Source organism: Aspergillus homomorphus (genome assembly GCF_003184865.1).
Source record: "Aspergillus homomorphus CBS 101889 unplaced genomic scaffold BO97scaffold_17, whole genome shotgun sequence".
NCBI classification, from domain to species: domain Eukaryota; kingdom Fungi; phylum Ascomycota; class Eurotiomycetes; order Eurotiales; family Aspergillaceae; genus Aspergillus; species Aspergillus homomorphus.
In genome coordinates, this window is record NW_020291903.1 from 437,911 (window position 1) to 464,171 (window position 26,261).

Here is a 26,261-nt window from a genome sequence, read left to right on the forward strand (position 1 = left end):
TTCAGCAATCGCCCACCATGTGGTTCAGCAATCGAGCCCTGCCTTTGACCACCCTTCTCCTCTCTGCACCCTCGTTAACCGCCGCTTTCTACCTGCCCGGTGTCGCACCGACCTCGTACGATGAGGGCCAAGCGGTGCCGCTCTACGTGAACCACATCACCCCGGGTCTTGCGCAGCAGGATGAGCAATTACACTCCGTTTTCTCCTACGACTATTACCACCCGGCCTTCAAGTTCTGCGCCCCCGAGGGAGGACCGAAGGATGCACGGGAATCATTAGGGTCCATTCTGTTCGGGGACCGCATCCAGACGTCACCGCTGCAGCTGCACATGGGCAAGAACGAGACCTGCAAGGCGATCTGCGGCACGACCACGTTCGACGCTCGCAGTGCGAAGTTCGTCAACCGGAGGATAGAGCAAGGGTACAACATCAACTGGCTGGTCGACGGTCTTCCGGGAGCCCAGATCAACATCGAAGGCGTGACCCAGGACAAGTTCTACAGCCCGGGCTTTGCGCTCGGCTCCCTCAACGATGACGGACTCCCGGTCTTGAACAACCACTTTGAGATACTGATCGACTACCACCGGGTCGGATCCGGGGCTCAGGACAAGTACCGGGTCGTCGGTGTGCTTGTGCAGCCGGAGTCTCGGCGTAATGCGGCGGTTCTGGAGGATGGCACCGCGCATTGCGAAAGTGACGGCACTGGCGTTCTTCTGAACGAGGAAGGGGAAACCAATGTGGCCTGGACCTACAGTGTCTACTGGCGTGAGTCGTCCACCCCGTGGGCCACCCGCTGGGATAAGTACCTGCACGTTTACGACCCGAAGATCCACTGGTTCTCTCTCATCAACTCTGCTGTCTTCGTCGTGTTCCTAGTGGGTATGGTGAGCATGATCCTCATCCGGGCGCTGAAGAAGGACATTGCTCGTTATAACAGACTCGACATGATCAACTTGGATGATTTCAACAGCACATCGGCAGCGGTGGAGGACGGCATCCAGGAAGATTCGGGCTGGAAGTTGGTACACGGCGATGTGTTCCGGTGTCCCAAAGCCCCCCTGTTGCTGAGTGTGCTTGTGGGCAATGGTGCTCAGCTTTTCATGATGACTGGTGTCACCGTTGGTAAGGATCGATGCGATCTATGTACATGCGATAGTACTGACTCCAATGGTTAGTGTTCGCCCTCTTCGGTCTCCTTTCCCCTGCCAACCGTGGCTTCCTCGCAACTGCCATCCTCATCATCTACACGCTGTTTGGCTTTATTGGAGGTTATGTCTCGGCTCGTGTGTACAAGTCTCTGGGTGGAGACGCCTGGAAGCGCAACATCATTATGACTCCCGTCATCGTTCCGGCCCTCATCTTTGGCACATTCTTCCTGCTCAACCTGTTTGTCTGGGCTAAGGGCTCCAGTGGGGCTGTGCCCTTCACGACCATGCTTGCCCTGGTATTGATCTGGTTTGCCATCAGCGTGCCACTGAGTGTGGCGGGTAGCTGGCTAGGATTCAAGCAACAGGTAGGCTCCGCCCGGGAGCGCTCGCGGATTGTGGACTTTGACTTTTGCTAACAACACAATAGGCGATTGAGGGTCCAACCAAGACCAACCAGATTCCCCGCCAAGTGCCCCCGATGACCGGCACTCTCCGCACGATTCCATCGCTCCTGCTGACGGGTATTCTTCCCTTCGGGGCTATCTTTGTGGAGCTCTATTTCATCATGACCTCGCTCTGGACCAACAAGATCTACTACATGTTCGGCTTCCTGTTCCTTTGCTACGGGTTGATGGTCATCACCTCGGCTGCCACGACCGTTCTATTGGTCTACTTTTTGCTGTGTGCAGAGAACTACCGGTGGCACTGGCGGGCGTTTGCGGGGGCCGGAATGACCGGAGTGTATGTGTTCCTGAACGCGCTGCTGTTCTGGATCACCCGGGTCAGTTTTGGTGGTCCCACCGGTGCTGTTCTTTACATTGGCTATTCCGCCCTGATCGGATTTGTGGTCTTTATTCTGACGGGTATGTTGGACTCATTTCCAATGGGAGACGAAAACCCGGGCTGACCATTGGTTGACAGGCTCGATTGGATTCTTCGCCAGCTGGACGTTTGTGCAGCGCATCTACGGCTCGATCAAGGTCGACTAAAGAATTGGGCGGTGATTTGTTTGCGTCGTCAACTCGGCCCGCTCCCTGTGGAGCCACCGGGGCTTTTCACTCGGCCAGGCCAAAAAAGAAAAAAAGACCTCCGCTACCTCATCCGGGGTATGGCTGCTATTATTATCTCCTTTCCCCCTCGTCACCTCACGGTTAGACTTTCGCAGACCCTGGGACAACGGTTTGCACTCGCAACGCAAGACTGTCTTCGGGGTTTCCGTTCTCTCCCGTACCTCGTAGGGCCCGTAGGCCATTGTTGTCTGTTGATTACGAATTGATTGTGACAACCCTTTGTCTCGAATATCCCATGTATAGCGACAGTTTTTTCTTCCTTGCTTTCTTCTGATGTGTTCTACAGGTGTTTGTTTCTTTTTTTTGGGAGGGAAGAAGGCTGTACATAAATGAAGGAGGGAAGTGAGTGACCGATCGACTGTCAACCATTCTGCAATGGGCAACGTCAGAGTGGAGCAATGGGCGTGGATGATGAGGGATGATATGCGTGTGTGCGACGCATTGGAGGTGGTCTTTGTACTGTACATTATATGGGGGTGTGGAATGGGGCAGGATCTACTCAATAGGTAGTCTAGGCCAGACCGACCAGAGTCTCTCTCCCTTCTTTTGTCTTTTTGCAAGAAGTGGGCAATAAAATCGCCAAGCCCGCAATGTTCTGGACCGGCGGCTGAAGAAACATCACCGAATCGATCCCTCGGGCGTCGTCGCCACTATTTCCTTGCTTCCACTCACGCCCTCCCTCTTCTCTTTCCCTCGTCCTACTGTCAATTCTTAAATTAGTTCTATTCCTCCAAACACTCTCTCTACGTCCGTCCTTGTTCGCTTCAACTCTTTCCTCAACCACCCCTCCTACTAACATCCCACCCCCAGCCTCGGCCATCTTTCTTATCGGTCCCACCCATACCTTATTTACCCCGCGCTATCCGAAACTCCGTGGCTTTCCTCGCCCTTCTCTGCGCCGCCCATCCCGCAGACGCACCCCTGACGCACCCGTCCTGTACCCTTATACAGTCTAGATCAGACAGCGTGGTGAACGCATAGTTGACAATGGGCAAGTCGTAAGTGATGCGCTCCCTTCGCTGCCCCACGTTGCTGCATTACTCGAGGCGGGAGAGGGGGAGAGACAGAGCCAGGGCGCGATGTTTCAGGGCGCTCGTGGGCACTGGCGGTATGTCGCTTCTGAACATACGCAACAATATGCTCGGGCAAGAGAAAATGCTCTGTCCTCGTCTCTATCCTTCCATATCCACGCTCTCCGAATCGCTCTTCGCATCACCCCGGCCGACGACATCCTTGTCCCCCGCGGCGCCCCGCCTTATTTTCAACCCTGTGACCCAGCCCCAAAAAAAGCTAACGTCTCAAACCATACTGCAGACAATCCAAGCTTTCCCCAGCCCAACTGGACGAACTTCAAAAGGCGACGCATTTCGATAAGAAGGAGCTTCAGCAATGGTACAAAGGTTTGTTTGCCTTTCCAACATAGCTTTTCGACAAACCACAAAATCTCTAGCGCAACTCAAGAAAAAAAAAAACCACAGGCTAACGAAACCTCCAAACTCCCGCGGTCCTGCGCCGGGGGAGTGCATTTGTGTCGAAACATAGGTTTCCTAAAGGACTGTCCATCAGGGACCCTCACGAAGGAGGAATTCCAAAAGATCTACCGGCAGTTCTTTCCCTTCGGCGACCCGTCGTCATTTGCAAACTATGTGTTCCGGGTGTTCGACTCCGATAACAGCGGGATGATCGACTTCAAGGAGTTCATCTGCGCGCTGTCGGTGACGTCGCGCGGCAAGATGGAGGATAAGCTGGATTGGGCGTTCCAGCTGTACGATATCGATGGGGACGGGAAGATCACGTACGACGAGATGTTGGCGATTGTGGAGGCGATTTATAAGATGGTGCGTTTGTCCCTCTTGGTCTGTGATGTTGCTTTGGGGGCCCCCCGTCCTTTAGGGGGATGTCCCCGTACCGCGTTCGCGCTTAACTTCGCTAACACGGTTTTCAATTGGCGAGCAGGTCGGTTCGATGGTCAAACTCCCGGAAGACGAAGACACCCCCGAGAAGCGGGTGCGGAAGATCTTCCGCATGATGGACAAGGACGAGAACGGCAGTCTGGACATGGAGGAGTTCAAGGAGGGCAGCAAACGGGACGAGACGATCGTCAGCGCGCTCTCGCTGTACGATGGTCTGGTATAGTTTATTTCCACCACAATTACGATCCGCTTGTTTTTGCTTTCTGTTCACTCGGTGATTCCTGTCGCAACTACTACTACTACCTCCTTGCGCTCAATCTCTTTGTCTTTCTTGCTTTTTATGTATTTGCATTCTCCTCTCGAGCTTGCGATATCGACCTGATGTATGTATGCTAGTCAGGTCTGGCTTCAGGATTCCCTCCCATGTTTTGCTTTTGCTTTTGATGTATGTGACATGACATGGTCATGATCGGGATCTGTGATATACTTATGTTATATTTTTTATTTTCTATTCCACCGCATTCGTCCCAAACAATTATGGCGGTCCAGCGTTGTTCTGTTCTTCAATTCTTTCAATGTTATGATAAGACCGACGAGCTTGAGTTTGAGATCTGATTCTGTGTTGTTCCATATCTCTTGCTTTGCTTTTCTTCTTTCGCTCTGCGATTCGTGTTTCGGTGGGCGGCGGTTGGCTCTCTGCTTTTCTTAGTTTTGCTTTCACAATGTGCCTGCTCCTTCGTATTCTTCGGGTTATATAATCGTTCATCTATTGTTGTGATTTGGCTGGGTGGGTAGGTAGGTAGGTATACTCCTTTTATTGATGCGGAAGCGGTTCTCGATTAGAGTGTTGTTTGTAAACATAGACCCTTCATTGATATCTTCATATATTCAAAATCTCGCGGGTTTCATGAGGAGGGAGATCTTGTAAGGTTGTGGGTAAGTGCAGGCTGGAATAGAATCTCAAGTGAGGAATTGCTATAATAGAAGTGGACTCGTCTGCTATCGAGAGCAGACTTGCGATTGCATGGAGGTTAGATTTGTCTATTTTATAAAGACAAGAGTTGTCTATTCTATTCTATTGAGACTCCTATTCAGAATAACGTGTTGTTCTCGCTAGCATTCAGTGCGTGAGCCGAGTCCCAAGGGACGGACGGGGTTCTCGCTCCGCTGTCTATACCCCCGAAATTGATTGTTTTAGACCGCTGGTTCAACGCTGATTTATTCTATATTTTATGGTCATGTACAAAGAACGGGTATCGGGATCGCGGTTGTTAGGATCCTGAAACTTGACTGGCGGATGTGGATAAGAAGGATGAGGGGATTGTTGGCTGTAGGGAGGGAGAGGTAGAATGGATGGATGGGTGGATATAGCGAGGGGTAAGGAGCAGGGTATGGGATTCCATCTAGACAGAATCAATGTATATCCCTCTCTTGACGAGGTGAAACGCAAATAAAAGCAGAAGAAGAAGAAGAAGAAGAAGAAGAAGAAGAAGAAGAAGAAGAAGAAGAAGAAGAAGAAGAAGAAGAAGAAGAAGCACAGGGAATCGAAAGAGAGGCGTTATCGTGCGAGAACCCATGAGAGAAGCAGTACCCAAAGAAAACAGGTGGGATATGCTCATCATACGAAAAGAACACACAAGGTGGGCGTCCACAAGAAAAGTATTTTCGGAGAAAAAAGAAAGATAATACACATAAAAAAAAGAATTCGTGAATAATCATCGTCTATCAAAGAACCAGCTCGTGCGCTTGGGGCCTGTCTCCTGCGACTGGGCGCCGGCTACTGGAGCACTGCTCTCGTTTCCTCCGCCGCCGCCCCGGAGAGGTTTGGCAATTCGGGAGCCGCTGAAGTTGAAGCCGCCGCTGCTGTCCATGCTGGGGAGTCCGCGGGTCGAGCCCTGCTTGGCGGCCTCGAGGCGCTCTTTGACGGCCGTCAATTGGGCTTCGAAGCTGTTTTTGAGAAGGTGAGCGGTTAGCAAATATCACACGGAGGAAGTGGGCAGCAAAGAAAATCTTACCGGTGATTCGCTTGGGTGAGTTTCTCCTGACTCTCCTGGAGCAGGCTCTCCAAGCTGGCAATCCGCTCGTTCCGCGCGATCAGCTTGCGCTCCGCGATAGCCACCTCCTTCTTCAGGCTGCTGTTCTGCTCAACCAGCTGGCGCTGCACGTGGGTGAGCTGCTCGAGGTTGCGCTCCAGGAACGCCATCTTCTTCTGCTGCGCCCGGTTGTTCGAGGACCGGAGCACGTTATTGTACTGCTCGCGAGCATCATCCAGCGATATCTCGAGCTCGACCACCCGCTCGCAGCGGTTCTGGAGATCTCGCATCAGCGACTTCTTCATGGCGTCGAAGTCGGCGATCTGCTGCTGCAAGTTTTTGCCCGCCGCGCCGTTGGTCGACACCCGCGTCTGCGAGTCGGCAAGGGACTGGCGCAGTTTGCCCAGCTCTTCGTCCTTGCGTGCAATCTCGCTGCGCAGATCCGTGACGGCCTGCATCTCCGCCTCCTTGCGCGTAACGTACACCTTCTCCAACCGCTCCCGGATTTCCTCCACGTCTTCCTCGCCCAGGTTTCGCGCCAGGAGGGTCTCGTATTCCCGCTCGAGAGTCGCCAGCTTCTCCTCGAGTTCTGCCCTGCGGCTGTCCTGCAGCTCGCTCAGCTCGCCCCGGTCGTTCATCGTAAGCTCAGCCTGGCGGATAAATCCCTGGGTCTCCTGCAGACTGGTGCGTAGCTCCAGCAGGTCGTCGGGCGCAATCGTCTCGCCTGCTTCGCTGATCTTGTGCAGTTCGTCGACGCGCGAAAGCAGTTCCTGGAGCTTCCGTTCGTTATCAGAGAACACATCTCCGCCCAAGTCGAATCCAGCCATCATCTTGGCCATCTTCTCGGCCTTCTTCTTTTCCTTCTCGTCCAGCGCCGCGCTGGTCTCCTTTGCCTTCATCCGGACGTCAAGCAGTTGCTGCTTCACGTCGTCCAATTCAGTGGTCAACTCCGAATTGGCTTCCCTGAGACCATCCATGGTGATGGAAGCCTCCTTGCTCTCATACGATACCTTCTCCAACTGCATGCGGAGCTCATTCACCTCGGTCGTCAACTTGTCGTTGTCCTTACCCGAGCGAGCGGTGTTCTCCTTCATGCCCTTCAGCTCCTCTCGAGCCTCGCGCAGGCCCCGCTCGATGCTGGCGATGTGAGACTCTTTCTCCGCGATCTGGTCCTGCAGTTCGTTCTCCCGTCTGAGGAATTCCTCCCGCTCATCTTTCTCGAGGACCAGGCTTGGCGTGCTGGAACGATCTCCAAGTCTGGAGTCTGGACGAGGGGTCTCTGAACGGGGCAGTTCCTGGAAGCGAGAAGGAGTACCAGGTCGAGGTGCACGAGCCTCAGTCTTGGCCGCACTGACGATTTCCGAACCTCTTGAGGGAGTCCAACGATCCTTGGGAACAGCTTCACCGCTGCGCCACACGTGAACTTCGGTTTCCAGCGCGGAGATGTAGTTCTCGAAACTGGTCACTTGACCCTGGGCCTTGCGAAGGAGCTGCTTCAGTTCCGCAGGGCTCAGCTCCGCGTTCACCTTCGCCTTGTTCTTGATGGCCTTGGCGCGCACACCGAAACGCAGGGTCGAGATAGTTTCCGCATCGTTGTAGCTACTGGGCGAGCAGTTAATGATCAGGGTCGTCCGCGAGTTACCTCCCAAACTCTCTTGCAGGATTCGAGTAAGCTTAGAATCACGATAGGGAATGTGCGTCGATTTGCCGTCCGTCAGCGCGTTGATCACCATACCCAGAGCACTTAAACTCTTATTGATCTTCTTCGCTTCCTCAAGGGTCTGGCCACTTGCACCAGTCTTGCCGACCTTCTCACTACCCGCCAAATCGACCAAGAAGAGCTGACCACTCTTAGCCGAGCCGGTCTCCAGATTCTTCTGCGTGACAGTAATGACGAAGATCGAGTGGGACCGAGACGACTCCTGATTCATGTTCGTCGCCGCGACTGCTCTCGCCGCACCACCCCGACGCATGACCTCGTACACCTCCTGCACGCTAGAGACGTAGACCTCCAGCAGACCCTTGACGTAGACACCGCGCGACTTCTCCTCATGGACCGGCAGGTTATCGTTCTGGGGCACCAGCAGATCGCGAATCCGCTCCATGTAGATCTCCATGTAACTGACCCGCACCGTATACTCGATATTACTCGGACTGGTGAGGATGCTGGCGAAGATCTGCTCGACGATGCGCGGAATGATACCCTTACCGACGTCGTCGTCGATATCGGAACCCATCATGGTATACGACTTTCCGGCACCTGTCTGACCGTACGCGAAGACCGTACCGTTATAGCCGTTCAGGATGTCGTCCACCGTTGGTCGGATCGAGAAGTTGAAGACATCCTGCTGCTTCGAATCCATGGGAAACACCTGGTCGAAAGTAAAGGCTCCAGAGCCTTCTCTGGACTGTTGACGATATTCCAAATCTAGGTCTCAGCAACTTTGAACATAAACGTCGCCCCCGCCGCGGTCCTGATTCTCCCTCGCACCCTCGATTCACATCGGACACGACATCCACCACCAGGGTAGGAGGCACTCACGTTAATCAAACATGACTGTTCATTTTCGAACTCCACAATCGGTTCACCCCCCGATGCCAATTCGACTTTGTTTTGCGGTCGGAATCTCGCAACCACTGTGTTCGAGCGGAAACGCGGAGCGGGTTAGCTAGTCTGTTACGCGCCATGAATTCCACCAGAAGGCGATCCACAAAAGCAGAAGGAAGAGCGGGAATGAATGCGCACCCTTAATGGTGTTGGGGCCGTTGGGGCCAGATGACCTGTCCAGCGAAATTCGATCAGTTTCTCAGTGCCGCGTGCGCGTTGGAGGTTTGTTGGGCGTGGTGGCCCACGAGAGAGAGAGAGGGTGGGTTGAAGCGGTGAACAGGGGCAACAACAACAACAACAAACGTACGCCATGATCACTCTGACCCGGACTCAAGGATGAGGCCGATGGAGGTTGGAAGAAACTAGGTTTGGACAGAAAGGAAAGGAAAGGGAAGAAGGAACCCCGAGGGGGGGTGGGAGGGGGCTAAAGTGGAAATCGGAGGGGTTCGATGCGAATAACAAGAAGATAATAATTGGGGAGGAGGGGAAAGGGAAGGACAGGGCAGGCTTCGAGGTGAGAGCGGAGAGAGTAGAGAAAGTAGAGAGCAGTAGTAGTAAGTAGACTAGCAGTAAACTAACTGACGGACTGACTGACTACTCACTATGTGGGCAGTGGTTCATTTGGGTCAGGGGTCCACGTGCACTAGTAAATATTTGGGCAAGCCTTGAGGCGGTCAGTGTCCCATCTTTCAGGTTTCTTCAATTCATTCCCCCCATAAGTGGTGTTTCAGAAAGTCAAGTCAAGTACAACACAGTGTCAGGTTCTGACGTGGGTTTTCTCTGCCTAAGAACTTCAGAGTATCATAAGAAGAGTGGGGAGAAAAGGGCCTGGGGAAGAAATGCATTCCTATCGGGCATTGAGGGGGAAGAATGAACTAGGCCTACAGCATGCACGACAGTAATCACTGCCTGCACTCTCCCTGCCCAAATACTTCTTGGCACTTGCCTGCCAACTTCATTACTTCATCGGAATGCATATTCAATTTCACTACGGTTTATTGTACGCAGGCAAGAATGCTGGGGTGAAGCTAACTAAAAAAAAAAAAAAAAAAAAAAAAACTGTAGGAGGAAAATGCTAGCGAACAGTCTGGGATAAGCAAATCAAATAAAAAGGAAACCCGAAGCAAGCCGAGTTGCCGAACCGATTATCTGACATGCAGTAGCGGAAAAGCACACGGAGGAAAACAAAACTCAAAATGCATTATGCGAAACAACACAAAATGAAACTGATGCAGCTATTCACGGATACCAATGGGAAATCGCGATAACAAAAGATCAAAATGTAACCAGGCGCCAAAACCCCACGCTGTGCACGTCATCAACGGGGTGCAAGTCCCTCAGGTTCACGGCCCTTGCATTCGCACAACGGCATGGCCATGCCAGGGCATCACGCCTAGGTGAAACATGCGGCAAGACGGCGTTGGCATCGCCATAGACCCAAGGAACCAAAACCCGCGTATAATAGTATATCATAGTTTGCCACCGCACCACAACTCTAATCTTCCCAGCTCTTCTCGACCGTCTCGCGCACCCGCTTTATGTATTCCTTGCGGTTGTCCTTGTAGAGGTTCGACGCTTCCACATTGGCGGGCGATGAGGTGTTCGGATCGTTGAGTAAGCTATGGATCGCGAATTAATCGTTAGCATCATTTCATCACTGCCTTGTTATGTGCCCGGGTTGGGCAAGAGAGGGGAATGTGATTACCTTTGAATGCTGGTGAGGATCGCTGCCACATCATAGGTTGGGCTCCAACGGTTCTGCAGGATGTCCAGGCAGAGCTCGCCCGTGCCGTAAACATTCGGATGAAACATTTGGCTGATAAACTTGACACCCGGGGGCTTATTGGGATACTGTTCTTCGAAGTGCATCACGAGTCGAAATGTGCCGTCCTCAAAGGGTGTATCGGCGGGGCCGATGATGACCGCATTCCTAGGAGGGGTTGTTTAGATTCCATTGCGGGAAGAGACCTTCAAGATGGCCAAGACAACTCACCAGGTCATAACATTGTCTGCCACGGGAGAAGCAGAAACTCCAGCAGGAGGATCGGTTTGCATACGCTAGAATGAATCGTGAATTTTAGCTCATGTATCTCCGGCAAGCAGGCAGGCTTAATAAAAAGCTTAAAACAGCTAGATGCTGGGACGGATCCAAGGCAGAAGACCCATTTAACGCAAGGGACGTAGTGATACAGCCCAAAAATGATGCAGACATCGACATACCTTGAAATCGCGCATGAGGCGACGGCGGGCAGAGGTCGACATGGCGGCGGGGTATGGGCGATGATCGGAGAGCTATCGGGAGAATGGCCAAGAACTAGGCACAGCGGCAGGTGGCAAAGACCGACACGAGAGGTAGTGGTGTCTGATACGGTAGACGACCAGGCGGAAAAGATAGAAGATCTCAGGCCGAAATTTCAAGAGACAGGACAGCAAAGCGAAGGAGTTGAAAGCAGTGGAGAATCGGTTGGACGGGATTTAGGAAGAGGAGAGCGACGGACGGATGATGGTCGGAGCGGGAGGGAGGATGGAATGAGCAGCGGTGATTCTTAGTGACTGGACTATTGATTGACTGGCTGATTGACCTGCAGAAATCCTCCTCCTTCACCGCCTCTAACCATAGGGAGATTAGCGTGTTCACGCCACTCTGATTACATGATGTTTCTCCATCATGGATAATCCCACCGCCCGACTAATTGGGAAGCATAACACGCAGCCTGTCCCGTGCACGTGACACCTTACTGCCATCCTTTTCCTTCTCGCCCATTTCGAACTAACCCGAAGCAGGAACTACTATGGATCGAGTCCCGCGATAGATGCTACAGCTGGGAATCGCATGCCAGCGATCCAGAACTATGTCAGGCGCTATCTGACATTGATAACATACTTCGTGATACACCAGGCACATCATCTTCCACTTTGTCACAGTCATGACGAATTGCTGAAAAGCCGGAAAGCACCATTTGTTGGAAATGCTAGGACCGTTGGAATTACCGCTGTTCCCGTCCTGCGCGGATTGCCTGGCATGGTCGGCAGACGGTGAATTAGCCATCGGTGCGGGGGAATACGTCCAGATCCTGGTCGGTCGTCTGCACACCTCCTCGAGTATACGAAGTAGAATGCTAACCGGGAACAGACCCCTAAGACGGCCAATGAAAAAGCTGAGCAGGGCCCTGCACAAAAAGCCATCAACAACTGGCATTCCAATCGCTTTCGAGTCAACATTTTCACCAACAGTGAATGGCCAACCATCTATCCCCAGAAACGTGACCACTTCTCCCTCGGCGGTGAGCAGTCCCTGAGCACCGTGGTAGGGTTGGCTTGGTCCCCTCCCGGACTCGCCAAGTATCGACGCTGTGTGCTTGCGGTCTTCACTTCGAATCTACTACTCTCACTCTACGAGCCTGTCGGAATTCAAGGGAGATGGACGCGAGTGGCGATTGTCAACGATTCATTGAAACTGTACTTCCAACCGCAGGTCCAGGATGAGGGTCTGGTGCTGCAGAAATCCGCCATCCGGTCATTTTCATGGTCATCGCCTCTCAAGGTCCCCGTTGCGCAGCAAGATGCGGACTCTCTCTTGGCCGCTGGGCCCGAGAGTCGATGGGGCTTCCACTTGTTGTCAGTCGCGAATGACGCTAAGGACGTGATATTTCTACGGGTGCGAGGCTTGACAGCAGTGCAAAGCCCGAGGTACACGGCTGATGTGCTGTCCATTACTTCTTTTGACGAATCACCGGAGAGCCACCCCCAGATTAATCCTTCCTCACTTTTTGCAGCCGCTCTACAGTCGAAAGCCGTTGTGTCATCAATGGGTTGGGGCCCATGGACTTTCTCAGGAGAAGAGCGTCAATCTGAGAGCGCAAACGCCCATCATGCGACAGGAAACCTGGCCGTTGTATACGGGACAAAGCTGAAGATGATAAAGTTCGGAATCGATGCGGCATCTCTCAGGCAGGGACCAGATGAAGGCCTTTTTCCCGAGCCAGTGGCCGAGTCAGAGATGAATACTTTGTTCCATAGCGACGAGCTGGAAGACCTTCACTTTACTGGTCCTATCAAATGGATCAATCTGGTGAGACGGTACCCAGTCACCACCAATGCTTGACTGACATTTGATCCAGCAGGACACGCAAAAGCTCTGGCTAGCCGCCGGCGTTTTCGCGGGACTCGCTCTCATCACCATCCCTCACGCAATGTATAAAGAGCAGGATCACAAATCCGCACAAACCCGACTGGAGAAGTTTCCATTCCACGAGGACACGGCGACCGATATCCAACGTGAAGCCCCAAGGCATTGGGACCCAATAACATGTAAGCAAGTTCCTATAGCTGCACCAGTCCGCGCTGACAACAGAAAGCCATGACTATCACACACGACCCAGACTCCCAAGACTGCACGCTCCACGCAGCAACAGCCGGAGGCTACGCAATAACAAAACATCTCAACCCCAACCAAGAAGACACGCCACTTTTCAAAGCCCCATGGAAGAACCAAATCGACGACATGCGCGAGCAGTTCGATTTTGACCGAGACTTCGGCGGTCTCGCCGTAGCCAGAATCTGGGGGCTAACCTCATACAACGGCATCGTCGCAAGCGCGACGACGCTCCATCCGGGCGATGTCATCGAATACCGCACCGCCTCGGAGGACCGAGCGATAATCACCTTCTCGACGCCCACAGGCGCAGTAGCAGACGAACTGCCCGACGCGCCAACAACAATAACAACAGCCGCTACCTCTTCCCTTACCCCGGAATCACCCCAAACAAGACGCGACGCAGCCCTGAGACACATCCTCCTCTCTCGCGACAACGAACCACCTCTCTGTGGCAGAATCCTCTACGCAGCCGCGTGCTCCGCCATCGTCGAATCCGATAACGAGGACATCATCGAGCAAGCCCGCGAGGCCCTCACCAGCCTAGCCAGCGCTACAGGCGCAGATCTAAGCGAGGAGCTTTCCAAATTGTCCTCCGCCCCGGGCACAATCGACGCAAAGTCCGCCGCGGAGCTCAGCGGGCCGGGCAGTTCTTTGTTCGAAAGGTGCGATATCTGCGAGGCCGGGCTGTCGTGGTACTCGACTCAAGAAGCGCAGTGCGCCGCCGGTCATCTCTTCGGTTTGTACCTCGTCCTCGTGTGTTTTTTAGGGCGTGTTTGCTAACCCGAGCAGTTCGGTGCGGTTTGACATCGCTGGCTATCCAAGACCCCGGGGTATCGAAGTTCTGTTCCGCCTGTGGAATGGAATACCTGAACGAGGACGCGATCGACGCGTCGGACGCGGACCTCCAGCGCTCATGTCGGACGCTGTTCGACATGTTCGATACCTGTGCTTCTTGCGGCGGGAAATTCCGCCTGTAGCATTATACCTATAGCTCACTAGACCCTGCAATAAATGAAGCTTACATGGCAGAACGCTCGCTAACAGTAGATAATGCGACACACTAATACAACCCCAACAGCTTCCCAGCGACAGGATCCCACTCCCCGTCCCAGCGACGGGTACTCTCCCTCCGCGCCCCCTCCCGCAGCCTCTCCAGCAGATCATCGTCCCCAAACAATTCCACCAGATGCCGGAGCAGCTCCTCCGCGCTCCCAAATCCCCGCCCATTCACCCCCTCCGTCACCAGCTCCGACCACGCCTCGAACCGATTCCACCCCACAACCGGCAAGCCCGCACCGAACATATCCACGACCTTCATGGGCAGATCGACGCCGCTGCTGCTGGTATGCAGACTCACACCCAGCGACGCGGACGCCAGCAGCCGCGCGTAGTCGTCCATGCTCAGCCACGCCGTGCGGATCGTCACTTTCTCCAGCTTCCCGGCGGCTTCTAACTCCGCGATCCGGGATAGATACATCTCCTTCTGTGGGCCCTTGCCGGTTATGATCGCTAGGATGGTGGGGAGGGGTGGGTTCGCCTGCTGGGCCAGCGCGGAGTAGCGGCATAGCGCGTCGATGAGGATCGAGAAGTCCTCGTCTGCTGTCCAGGAGGTGGAGCTTACGAGGACGCGGAGGTCGTTGAATTGGAGAAGGGGCCGCACGGACTCGGTTTGTGGAAGCGAGAGGAGGAAGGATTCGCGGACGGCGCGCGAGGTGATCGGCTGGAAGTGCTCGGCTGGACGGTCGTGTAGTGGGAGGATGGGCGCGCGGAGTTTGAAGTCCTGCTGTAGTACGCGCGCCATTGCGTTCGTGACGCACAGGTGTGCGGTCGCGTATTGTCCGAAGGTTTGTTCGTAGCGCTGCGAGAAGCGGACGAGCGGGTGCTGCTCGCCCAGCTTGAGCGCTAGGATCGTGTAGCCGAAGTTATGCCAGTCGATGATTAGGTTCGTGTTCCTGAGGCGGCAGACTAGGGAGGCGATGGCGAGCGTCGGGATAGAGGGCGGGTTCTGGGTGCCGGGCCACAGGGTTAGCGGTCTTGTGTAGCTAGTATGGTAGATGGGTAGCGGGGCGAGTGACTGACTTGGACGAGGAGCCACTGGGCTGGTTTGGTCCGGTAGCCTAGAATCCACCACAGGCAGCCGATCTGGAATAGCACCTTCAGCGGTCCGAAGAGGAGGAACAGTAGCTTGTTGCTTGTTTGGAGGCAGGTCGGGTGCGGGGGGAGCGCGACGATGGAGATCCGCGGATGGGAGGTGATTTTGGGGTGGACTTCGGATTCTGAAGAGGCAATGGATTAGTTTGGAGCTATGCGATTGCAGTTGTCGATGTTGCGCACCATGGTAGCCGATTATGTTCACTTGTCCCCCACCCTTTGCTACACTGAGCGCATGATACTGCATGCGCGGGCTGCGACCGATGTCTCCTAGCACGAGGATCTGAACAGTCGTCTTTGGTTTATCTGCACCATCTTGTTCGGATGATGACTGAGGTTGGTAACGAGATGGGGAGAGGAGGAGTATCGCGAGGGTAAGCGATGTGGATGCGTAGAAGGCAATGTTGAGCAGTGTCGCGAGCATGATGACGGTGGAATGAGCTCTAGAAAAAGTTATGGGATTGTTACTAGATCATCCACCATCATGCGCAGTCAAGTTGCTTAGTAGATTGTCGTGGGGTCGCCGGCGTTTCAGGGGTATCTTGTCAGAATAAATGAACTGGCGCAGTTGATCCTGCACGACAATCAAAGAGATCTAGAGCTTCGGACAAGCTGGCAGTTGGAGGAATCCTGGGCCGATGCCCGCAGTGGACGGAAACCCCACACACGCACACGCCGGGCGCGTCAGAATAACAAATCGGGCAAATTGACAACAGGCGCGCGGCTCGCATTGATAGGTTACATGCCACTGGACCAATTAAGTATCATCGGCATTTAGATTGCTCTGATTATCTCTCGGTCTAGCTCTCTTTTACCCCGGATCATCCTCTCAAAGTTGGTTCATGGAGATGATGGATAACTCATTTTACTTTTTCCATACGCTCGATCTGCCGTGGGTTCCTGAGACACCAGGCAGCTACGGAGACTCCTAGGCCAGCTGAGACATGATCACGTGGTCCCTTGTTATCACCGCCGGGCGATCGTCGCGCCGCTATCTGGGGGCTATTCGTCCATCATCATCATCCATCCTCAGATCGATCGCCACAAGCGCCCTTCGTGGTCGCTTCCTTATTCTTCCGTTCAATCCCTCTCCATGGGCGCTATGCTGCATCGTTTGCCCCTCTCCTTTGACTTCTCCTTCTTTCTGAGCTCGTAAAGCTCAATTCCTATTTCTTTTGGGCAACTGTTCCCCCCTCCCCAACCTCGGCTCAGCACCCGCCTCTTCTCGAAAGCCCCCTCCGGTTGTTCGCTGGGAACATCCAGCGGATCGTACATAGCACAACCATTCCGAGACAATGTCGGCTGGAACACCGGTATCGTTCGTGGAGACAGCTCCTCCGAATCATGGGCTCGGACATAGTCGAGGCCATCGTTCGCGATCATCTCGCAGGTCGCACGGGCCAATTTCCATTTCGGCCTCCTCCTCGGACCTGTCTTCAGCAAATCAACAGCCCCCACAACCTGTAATCAACCCGACCCTTCCCAATGGCAACTCGGGAGATGCAGCCTGGCATAGTCATCACCATTCACACTCTCTTGCATCAAATCATAGCGTATGGGAAGCTCCCGCCCAGGATCAGACTGTCCCCTCCTCAAGCAACCATACGCACCACACGAAGAACGATAGCGCTGCAGGGCTGATTGGTGCTCAAATGCTGAATGCATCTGTTGAGACCGGATCGAACACAATGTATGTTCCCCCAGTGTGTCTTCCTAGCCAGTACTAACATATCTAAAGTCAGGAGGCCATTGCTGGACCCCTCCTGGCCTTGCCGTGGATCGCCCTTTCCTGGTACTACCAACACCATGCGCATTGGAAAACACGGCAAATCGTTTTGGACGATCCCGACGCAATCGCATCAAACAATGGCAAATTAGACCAAGTCGAGCGGAAGGCGGCCATGCTGACTGCCGTTACACTGATACTATATGGATGTGGACAAATGATGCGGTCCGTTCAGCGGGGAGGAGCTGACTCCATCGTTGCAATTCCGCAGGTGGATTCGAGCACAGCGAGGGTGGCGCTTCTGCGAGTGTCTTCTCTTGCTCTGCCCATCTATGCCGGCCTGAAGGTTGGAGGCTTCCTAGTGGCTCTCAGCTTGCTACTTTCGGTAGCCTCTGGCGTGCCGACAATTCTCCAGGGAAATGGCCCACATAGCAGTGGCCAATTCCGACTAAGCCAAAAGAAAGCGAGCGGTGGTGTCCTTGTCGCAGTTGTTGTACTCAGCTTACTGGGCTTGAATGCAACCTGGGATGACCACCCATTCTTCGGTTACGTCGCTTTACTGGTTTCGGTCTTCGTGGTCCGCCCTCCTTTCTCAGGGACGAAGTCGGTAGACGTCGACCTCTCTACGCCAACCTCATCTAAGAAGCAACTGTCAGAGTCCAATGTAAGCGCTGCTTCAGCCGGCGAATCTGTGTTGACTGCTTTGTCGGGCCTGCTTCTAGTACTTATCACGATCATCGTCTCCGGCAATATCTCCTTTGACTTCACTGATATGCTTTACCATCTTGCTGGCTCTGGTGCACTTGCACTTAGTTTATTATCCGTTGCTCCCTCACATCTCCAATCATCACATAAGATTGGCCTTGTCCTTGGGAGCGGAGGCGCTGCCCTCCTATCCTCGCCGCCGATACAAGACAATGTTTCGGTAATCTATGTCTCGCGGATCATTGTTTCACTCATCTCATACCTTGCTGCCCGCTTCGACGACAAAGGTTTGCGCCACTCTGCACAGTCTCATGCCCATGAACATCATGGCCATTCATCCGCCGATGCTTCCAGAATCACCAAGTTCATCCTCCATCAGAGCGAATCGTATCCGCTTTTGTACAGTATCCTCAAGGAACGCGATTCGCGACGTATCTTCTATTTCATGTGGTGAGTTCTTGTGCTACTCACTATGTGTCACTATAGTCTAATTTGTCTCAGTCTTAACTTCGGCTTTATGCTTGTTCAGTTGGCATATGGCTTTTTGACTGGATCTTTGGGGCTACTTAGTGACAGTATTCACATGTTCTTCGACTGCCTTGCTCTGGTTGTTGGTCTTTGTGCTGCTGTCATGAGCAAATGGCCGCCCAGTTCGAGATTTCCTTACGGTTACGGCAAGGTCGACACGCTATCCGGTTTTGCCAACGGCATTTTTCTCATGTGAGCCACGCGAATACAATCTCTCTAATTCATGACTGACAACTTGCAGGATCATTAGTATTGAGATTATCTATGAAGCAGTCGAAAGACTGTCTTCAGGCAGTCAAATGCACCGTATTGGTGAGCTGCTGATTGTTAGCATCGCAGGCCTACTTGTGAACCTCGTTGGAATTATGGCCTTCGACCATGGACATGCGCATGGACACGACCATGGCCACGGGCACTCGCACGGCAACGAGAATATGCACGGCATTTTTCTCCATATTCTTGCCGATACGCTCGGCTCGGTGGCTGTGGTGATCTCGACCATTCTCGTCCACTACTCTGGCTGGCCGGGGTACGATCCTATTGCTTCATGCTTGATCGCAATCTTGATTTTTGCCTCGGCAGTTCCGCTCGTCAGCAGCACGGCGAAGACTTTGCTGCTGGCATTGCCCGCTGACGTTGAATACAATGTCCGTGAAGCTCTGGCGGGAGTCAGTACCCTACGGGGAGTTGTCGGGTACTCGGTCCCTCGATTCTGGTTGGACGATACGGGCAAAGAGTCTTCTGGCCATCACCATCACCACCATGGTCACGATCATGGACACAGTCATACCCACAGCCATAGCCACGGACATAGCCACGACCATGGCCATGACCACAATCACAACCACTCCCACTCCCACGCTCATGGTCACAGTTGCGACCACAGCAGCTCCCCCTCTCATGCTCCCTTACACAGTCACAATCACGGCCACAGCCACGATCACAGCAACCACTCCCATTCGCACAGCCATGACCTCCACTCCCACTCCCAGGAAACCCACAACCCCAAACTTCTCGGCGTAATTCACGTCATCGCCTCGCGCGCCGCCGACCTCGAAGACGTCCGCCAACGCACCGTCAACTACCTCCGCGAGAAAGACATGGACATTCTTGTCCAGGTCGAGCGCGAAGGCGACGGCCGGTGCTGGTGCGGCGGAGGCGCCAACAAAGCCTCCTAGCCGGTTGAGTCCCTATGCTTCTTTCTTTCCATAAGTATACATATAATCAATCAGGATAACTTTGGGCTGGGCTGGATAGACCGGCCTCTGGGATTCGGGTTCTCTTCTTTCCTCAATTCATATGACGCTGTATGTATGTATGTATCAATCTATGCATGTATGTATGTATGTATCTATGTCTCATTCAACCCTTTCCTTTCCCTTTTTCGTGATTAGCTGGCTCTAGATCCAGCCAGACTCTCCTATAACGCGCGTGTAATGGCCACAGACAAACGTACTAATAGGTGATGATCGCGACCGAGATCCAGCGAAGCAACCTACATCTCGAAGGCAGTGATCTAAGCTTGATAGACTAGACCATTCGAAGTCAATCGGCAACAAACTTCTGACCCCGTAGTCAAATCAAGCCATCGCGAATCAAAGCTAACGACACACCCGCGATGGTATCGCACCGACGTACAGTTACACATGTGCGCTCTTCACATGAGGGGGAGGAGCACGGGTGGCTCCACGTAGACTACTGGGAAGTGGAATCCTCTCCGAGGTCTTATAGACACAAGTGGGCTAGGTAAGCTTTCAACCAGAACCAACACGGTGATCGCAAGCGGGGGCCGAGCGAGGGTGGTTCACATGCAAGATCGAAGGGCGTTATACATCGTTACTCTAGAGGAAATGTGGGCGGCGCGGACCATCCTCGGTTCGTTTTCTGTTGATATACAATTGTCGATCACAGACGTTTTTATCATCGAGTGTTGGTTTTTCCTTTTTACTACCGAGTTAGAGGGTATATACATATATACACAGGTCTAACTATCGAGTAAGAAGTATATTATTCCCATGTCCGCCATTCTCTCGAGCTCCGCGCCGCATGAAGATGAGATCAAGCGCCGAGGCTATGCGTCCTTATTCCAGAAACACACCGTCTTCCTGACGGGCAGCACCGGGGCGCTGGGGGCGTGTCTCCTGTACAAGCTTGCGACGCAGGTGCCGACGCATAAGATCTACGTTCTGATCCGGGGGTCTGCGGACCTGGCGATCCGGAAATGGAAGAAGGCGATGCCCGTGCAGACGGCCCCGATCCTCAAATCGCGGATCGTCCATTTCGTGGTCGGGGACATGACGAAGCCTGACTTCGGGATCGATGCCGCGGTCATGGAGGACCTGCGACGGCAGGTCACGCTGGTCATCCACGCGGCGGCTAAGATCACGCTGGACGCGGACGTCGCGGAGGCGGTCGAGAATAATTGTCTCCCGTCGCTGGAGATGGCGCGGATTGCGTCGCGGTTTCGCAGGCTGAAGATGCTGGTGCAGGTGTCGACGGCGTATGTGAGTAGCTTCTTGCCGGATGGGCATGTCGGCGAGAAGCTGCACTCTGTTGTTGCTGAGGCTGGGGAAAAAGGTGAGGATGAGGATCCGGAGGAGGCGTTGAGGGCGATCCTCCGAGGAGAGGGATTTCCGTACACGGAACGATTCTCGTCAACATATACTCATGCCAAGTATCTGATGGAGCGTCTGATGTTGAAGAGATTCCCCACGTTGCCGTTGTTGCTGGTGCGTCCGACTATCTTCGGGCCAGCAGTCAGGGATCCATACCCGAATTACGCGCCAGAGAATTCCACCCCTCTGAATAAATTCGGCATGCTCTTCCTTGCGAGCCATGGGGAGACGCAAACCTGGCATGCGGCTGAGGGGTACGACACTGGTGCGAATACGTTAGATGAGATCCCGGTTGACTTTGTGGCAAACGCTTGTCTTCTTCATGCTGTCGCGGGAACACAAGGTATCGTCCATGTCGGGTCGCAGTTGTTTATGAAGGTGACGCTGGATGAGATTATGCAGCTGGCGTACGCGCATACCCCCGAGGATTATCGCAATCCTTTACCGACGGTACATTTCGTGAAGGACCGCAGCATTCCACAGTGCTTCCTTGCGGATCTGGTCAAGGTTGGCTCACGTAATTGGTTGTTCGATTGTGGCCGGTCATTCTGGTTAAAGCAGCTAGGAGGTCCGCTGAGCTTAGCCGCCTGTCAGCATGATGTAGACAGGATTAAAGTCAAACGGGCCGCAGAGATTTTCGAGCGAGTGCCGAGGACAGTGAAGCTTTAGCAGGTGACATGTCTTGCAGTATCGAATGATTTCACCTTGTACTGATATTCATGAACGGTTATCAGGGTTGATTCCAAGTAGGCACGGCCCATGCAAAAGGTCTAATTCAGGGTTGTTGAAATATGCATCTCGGTGGGTAGAACAAGCCTGGAAACTGCGTGGATAAAACTCAATCAAGCTCTAATCTTTCGTTCTGGCCACTGCAAAGCACTCTCCCATTGCGCATCACATGGACGAAGGGCGCTCAGTAACTCAGAAACCAAGGCTCTACCCGAGTTCTTCGCCCACCATACTTTACCATCAAGCTCCACTAGCAACGCGCCCCAGTGCATTAACACCAGCAGTGCAAGAGGCTGACGACGCCTCAACGCATGAACAAACTCTTTGCTAGCCATCGCGAGCCATCCAAGTATAGATGCTATATCGCGAGAGTGATTGTACCTACAGAAGCAGCGCCGCAGAAGTGCTATAGCTTCATCAATGATGCGATGTTGCTCTTCGTTGACGCTGTCTTGCATGGAGTGACTCAACGTGGTCAATTTATCAAAGGCGGTCTCGGTCTCGCTATCGAGGATCGAAAGTTGCGTTTCCCAGAATCCTTTACGAGAAGTGACCAGTTGCGTGGACAGCCACTCCCGACTGATGGTGTAAATCTTGCTGACGCCGTGAAGCAACTCAAAGACGACAATGATGTTCTCGGTCATAGTGTTGATCTCCTCCCTGTCAGACGACAGCCGGGGCAGAGCTATGCCGATGACCGTGGTAATGACCGAGTGGGCGAAGACTGCATCACAATTGGCGGGAGTGAGATTGTCTATGGCGTGCCGGAAAGGTGCAAAGGCCCGGTCGTGATACTCCAATGCCGTGTCAATATATGACAAAGCTTCTGGTGAGTTCATCGTGGCGGCGATATGCAGAGAGGCAACTGCAAGCAGCCCACTCATGAGGAAGTCATGCTGGAAAGCTTTTCGCGCAATGACGGTCTGCCAAGTGTAATGGTCCACGGGCTCATTGCACAGACTCTGGTACGTCTCTGTGGAGTACTTGTGCATCAACTCCAGCTCCCGTGTGCTGGCAAATTTTGGTGGATTGCAGGTGCCATACCGGAATAAAGTCCGGTTATGAACTGTGACCTCTGCGGATAGCGCTTTGCTAGCAGAGAGTGGCGCAGGTGTTGGGCTCACTGGTGGTGAAGTTACAACGCTGCGAGCTATTGGTACTTTGAGGTAGGTGCATTTAAGCTCGCGACTTGTGCAATTCGAGCAAGGTGGGCCTTGTTCATCGCACTATACATGAGCATTAGAGGTCACCCCGACTTATAACGCAACGCCAGATAAGCAAGGGAGGTGGCATGGAATTTCGAGAAACAGACTAGGGATTGTTAGACCTACCTTGACTCGACGTTTCTTACATTGGTCACAACCATTGCGAGACTTTGTATGGGTCCTCCGGGGCGGCATTTTCCATCTCGGTGATTGCTGATGAAGACAAATCAGCGGGTGCCATCCCACGTGGAGAAATCGCATGGAAGAGGAAAGTCTCCAGATCATCACGTGACGTACTCTTCTCGCCGACGGTGGAGTCAGCCGGGAGTATCTCCACTGCGGCCACTAAAGTAGTGGTGTTGTCACTTGTTACTGTCTAGACTATTGCTCAACGCAGAATCGATGTATGTTGTCATTCGCAATGCAGGACAAAGAGCAAACTTTGAAACTTCTTTGTCACTAAACTCGTGAAAAAGGATCAAGAGACCCAGTCTCTGTTCGCAGGTGGCCTCACGGTGTCGAATCCATCGCTCTCCGCCTACCTACATCGAACACTAGCCAGTCCAACAACTCCCTGTTCCTGAATTATTGGATCTCAAGTACAATCGTACCACTGTTGCAATGAGACAAATTGGTATGCAGGAAGCATTCAAGAAGTCATCGACTGAAAAGAAACTAAGATGGACGGAGGCTGCACCCTCATCTTCTTCTCATTTACATGCTCTGCAGCCCTGTTTCCGCTTCTACCACCTTGTCATGGCCTAGCTGATGTCCTTAATACAGGCCATACAAAGCTAGTGACAACCAACCGTAGCCTATGTTCGACAGCCATTGAGGAAGCCCACGAGTACATCCGAAAGCTTCTCGGGCTGATCCTTCGGTGCAAAATGCCCGCTTTCCACGAGAACTTCTAGCTGCGAGCACGGGATTGCGATGCGGCGCCTACACCCCCTATACTCGATCGGCCAGGCATCCTGCGCGCCCCAGACCAGTTTGGCAGCGAACTTCCCCAGCTCCGCGGGCCGGCCAGAAATCCCCAGCGTATGTTTTGGATCTTAATGTCACATCTAGTGCTGGAGGGTGCTCGCTGGCCAATGGGGCCCAATATATAAGCCACGAAGGTCCCGAGACCGCCAGTTCGCTGGAAGGATCCCTGGTCGAGGCTGCGGAAAGCAGCCAACCCCCTAGATGGAAGACATGCGCCTCGTCCGCAGCCTTCAAGAATGACTCAAGACCCAACGTCTTGGAAGACGACATTCTTGGTAACGAGGGGCTTTGTTGTCGGCAATGGATTGTCCTTGACTTAACTTGAGCATACTATGGTTACAGGTCGGATGGGAAGGGAAGGACTGGATCCTCGAAGGGCTTCCATGCGATCGGCTGGGCCTGGCTAGGGAATTAGTCGGCTGTCAGCGAGTTGGTCAGATAAGGAGGCGACGTTATTGCCGCAGGGTTCAGCGGGCAAACTACATCAACGCGACTTGCATATATAACGACCTGTATATCCGGTTGACGGGGGCAGTCCCTGCATTGCCATACATGAGCTTTGATTTAACTTAATACTATTATAGCAGCAGCCCCCAGGATCCAGACGACGCAACTTGGAAGCGAAACGGCTGAATATCGAATAATACCCGGTAGCCGAAAATGAAGCCGCAAAGTCTAATCGGATCTCCCCGCCGCGTGGAGACCTTGCGAGAACGAGAACGAGAACGAGAACGAAAGCGATCCAATCACGGCTGTTATAGGCCACGTTTTCCTTCATAGGGACCCACCAGTCATCAAAACATCGGCAAATCGGGGCTCAGGAACAATTTTAACGACCCCGTATTAAAATAGGTCTGATCCCCCTCCCAGGCCTCCAGATTACGATGAGGAGTCCTTGTCCGTGTCAGCACGTCCACTGTTTTCCTTTCTTCTGTCCTTTCTGTCCCTCTTTTGCCTACTTGTTATAAGTTTGTCCCTACATCGCGACGGCGGAAGAATTCACTCGCGCGGGGAATAATTTCCATTCTCTTATCTACTACGGGTTTTGTTCGGTCTAGATTGCATTCTCTTATCTTTCACCTTCCACATCACATCCAGCGGAGTACATACCCGGAACCGACCAGAGACCTCTCTGACGACAAGAGCCACGATGAGCTACGACACGTGCGAGAAAGTGTCGCTGGAGTGCCCGGTGCAGGCAACGACGTACGGCTATTACCCGAACCTGGGGGGCAACATCTTCTTTGCGGCGTTCTACGGGGTGCTGGGGTGCCTGCAGCTGGGGTTCGGGGTGTACTTCCGGGCATGGACGCTGACAGTGGCGATGGCGATTGGGGCGTTCATGGAGCTGGCGGGGTACATCGGGCGGATCCAGATGCACTACAACCCGTGGAACGAGGGCGCGTTCAAGCTGCAGATCGTGTGCCTGGTGCTGGCGCCGACCTTCGTGGCCGCGGGTATCTACCTGACGCTCAAGCACATCGTGCTCTCGCTGGGCCCGCAGTACTCGCGCCTCCGCCCGGGCCTCTTCACCTGGATCTTCATCAGCTGCGACATCGGCTCGCTCGTCCTGCAGGCCGCCGGTGGTGGTGTCGCCGCCGCCGCCGGTAAGACCGATCGCACCCTGCTGCAGGTCGGCGACGATATCATCATCGCTGGTATCGCGTTCCAGGTTGCGACCATGTCCGTGTGCGGCCTCATCGCGCTGGATTTCTTTGTGCGTGTCATCCGCCATGGCCCTGGCCTCCGCGGCGACCTTAACGTCGAAGGCGTCCGTCATATTCGACTCGTTATTTATGCGGAGGTCTTCGCGTACTTCACTGTGCTCATTCGGTGTATTTATCGGTATGGCCCCCCTTTCCTTCTTCCGATCCTCCGGGCCACAGACAATGGATATACTGACAGACGGATGTGGCAGTATCCCCGAGATGGCAGGTGGATGGGGTAATCCCCTGATGCAGAAGGAAGACGAGTTCCTGGTGCTGGACGGAATGTAGGTTCTTTATCGATGCCCATAGCCGTGTACACCTTGCTAATGTGTGTTAGGATGATCGCCCTCGGCATCGGCGCCCTCACGCTTGTCTATCCGGCGTTCTTCCTTCCGTCTATGAGGAAGGGGCTGAAGAAGGAGAAGGCTTGAATGTTGATATACAATAGAAGATCATATATAGATACCCATAATTGGAGTCCGGTTCAAGTTGGATTTGCTCCTGACAGGAAATATAGGCTAGTTTGGAGTTGCCATGCCGATGCGGAGTTTTATTTTGGTCGTGGGGCTTTTGTATTGGTTATGAGGACATTGGGTGAATTCGAGGAGGACAGAATGTAGACTGGAGTGACATGTGTCATGTTGACTGCTAGGCTGCTTGGCGCTCGGCCGAGTAGTTGTTGGTGTTGAGTGATTGAGCTACGATAAGATAGGGATACCTTATCTCTTATCGATAGTAGACGACAGTGACAGAGAT

General features: G+C 53.4%; 10 protein-coding genes across 10 annotated transcripts; 6 read left to right on the forward strand and 4 right to left on the reverse strand.

Annotated features, from left to right (window-relative positions):
- Positions 1-17: 17 nt before the first annotated feature.
- BO97DRAFT_414286 (transmembrane 9 family protein) lies at positions 18-2,137 on the forward strand (the record flags this gene model as incomplete). Its single annotated transcript, XM_025696342.1, has 4 exons — positions 18-1,122; positions 1,176-1,513; positions 1,576-2,011; positions 2,070-2,137. The coding sequence occupies 4 exons, from the start codon at positions 18-20 to the stop codon at positions 2,135-2,137; spliced, it is 1,947 nt and encodes a 648-aa protein (XP_025551668.1).
- A 1,068-nt stretch (positions 2,138-3,205) lies between these two features.
- BO97DRAFT_434477 (EF-hand domain-containing protein) lies at positions 3,206-4,354 on the forward strand (the record flags this gene model as incomplete). The annotated part of the gene is made up of 4 exons (XM_025697679.1): positions 3,206-3,216; positions 3,533-3,618; positions 3,761-4,056; positions 4,175-4,354. The coding sequence occupies 4 exons, from the start codon at positions 3,206-3,208 to the stop codon at positions 4,352-4,354; spliced, it is 573 nt and encodes a 190-aa protein (XP_025551669.1).
- Positions 4,355-5,374: 1,020 nt separating this feature from the next.
- BO97DRAFT_405456 (putative kinesin family protein (KinA)) lies at positions 5,375-9,181 on the reverse strand. The gene is made up of 5 exons (XM_025695190.1): positions 9,080-9,181; positions 8,911-8,945; positions 8,707-8,801; positions 6,147-8,572; positions 5,375-6,078 (listed from the first exon to the last, which is right to left on the reverse strand). The coding sequence occupies exons 1-5, from the start codon at positions 9,082-9,084 to the stop codon at positions 5,847-5,849; spliced, it is 2,793 nt and encodes a 930-aa protein (XP_025551670.1). The 5' UTR covers positions 9,085-9,181; the 3' UTR covers positions 5,375-5,846.
- Positions 9,182-9,857: 676 nt separating this feature from the next.
- On the reverse strand, positions 9,858-11,303 carry ubc2 (E2 ubiquitin-conjugating protein RAD6). Its single transcript, XM_025695191.1, has 4 exons — positions 10,993-11,303; positions 10,766-10,830; positions 10,478-10,702; positions 9,858-10,391 (listed from the first exon to the last, which is right to left on the reverse strand). Exons 1-4 carry the CDS (start codon positions 11,032-11,034, stop codon positions 10,268-10,270), a joined length of 456 nt encoding a protein of 151 aa, XP_025551671.1. The 5' UTR covers positions 11,035-11,303; the 3' UTR covers positions 9,858-10,267.
- Positions 11,304-11,741: 438 nt separating this feature from the next.
- Positions 11,742-14,127, forward strand: BO97DRAFT_390200 (uncharacterized protein; the record flags this gene model as incomplete). Its single annotated transcript, XM_025693752.1, has 5 exons — positions 11,742-11,849; positions 11,906-12,844; positions 12,894-13,083; positions 13,131-13,886; positions 13,937-14,127. 5 exons carry the CDS (start codon positions 11,742-11,744, stop codon positions 14,125-14,127), a joined length of 2,184 nt encoding a protein of 727 aa, XP_025551672.1.
- An 83-nt stretch (positions 14,128-14,210) lies between these two features.
- Positions 14,211-15,872, reverse strand: BO97DRAFT_390203 (chitobiosyldiphosphodolichol beta-1,4 mannosyltransferase; the record flags this gene model as incomplete). The annotated part of the gene is made up of 3 exons (XM_025693753.1): positions 15,485-15,872; positions 15,230-15,426; positions 14,211-15,155 (listed from the first exon to the last, which is right to left on the reverse strand). The coding sequence occupies exons 1-3, from the start codon at positions 15,723-15,725 to the stop codon at positions 14,211-14,213; spliced, it is 1,383 nt and encodes a 460-aa protein (XP_025551673.1). The 5' UTR covers positions 15,726-15,872.
- A 658-nt stretch (positions 15,873-16,530) lies between these two features.
- On the forward strand, positions 16,531-19,438 carry BO97DRAFT_390205 (metal cation transporter MSC2; the record flags this gene model as incomplete). Its single annotated transcript, XM_025693754.1, has 4 exons — positions 16,531-16,991; positions 17,040-18,182; positions 18,234-18,452; positions 18,502-19,438. The coding sequence occupies exons 1-4, from the start codon at positions 16,597-16,599 to the stop codon at positions 19,436-19,438; spliced, it is 2,694 nt and encodes an 897-aa protein (XP_025551674.1). The 5' UTR covers positions 16,531-16,596.
- Positions 19,439-19,779: 341 nt separating this feature from the next.
- On the forward strand, positions 19,780-21,630 carry BO97DRAFT_58698 (fatty acyl-CoA reductase). The gene has a single exon (XM_025700924.1). It carries the CDS (start codon positions 20,276-20,278, stop codon positions 21,542-21,544), a length of 1,269 nt encoding a protein of 422 aa, XP_025551675.1. The 5' UTR covers positions 19,780-20,275; the 3' UTR covers positions 21,545-21,630.
- A 96-nt stretch (positions 21,631-21,726) lies between these two features.
- Positions 21,727-23,016, reverse strand: BO97DRAFT_368616 (Zn(II)2Cys6 transcription factor domain-containing protein; the record flags this gene model as incomplete). The annotated part of the gene is made up of 2 exons (XM_025692707.1): positions 22,936-23,016; positions 21,727-22,830 (listed from the first exon to the last, which is right to left on the reverse strand). Coding segments are annotated over exons 1-2 (1,173 nt in total), but the record flags the coding sequence as incomplete, so codon positions are not given.
- A 1,501-nt stretch (positions 23,017-24,517) lies between these two features.
- On the forward strand, positions 24,518-25,999 carry BO97DRAFT_405462 (RTA1 domain-containing protein). Its single transcript, XM_025695192.1, has 3 exons — positions 24,518-25,641; positions 25,715-25,789; positions 25,843-25,999. Exons 1-3 carry the CDS (start codon positions 24,947-24,949, stop codon positions 25,934-25,936), a joined length of 864 nt encoding a protein of 287 aa, XP_025551677.1. The 5' UTR covers positions 24,518-24,946; the 3' UTR covers positions 25,937-25,999.
- Positions 26,000-26,261: the final 262 nt, after the last annotated feature.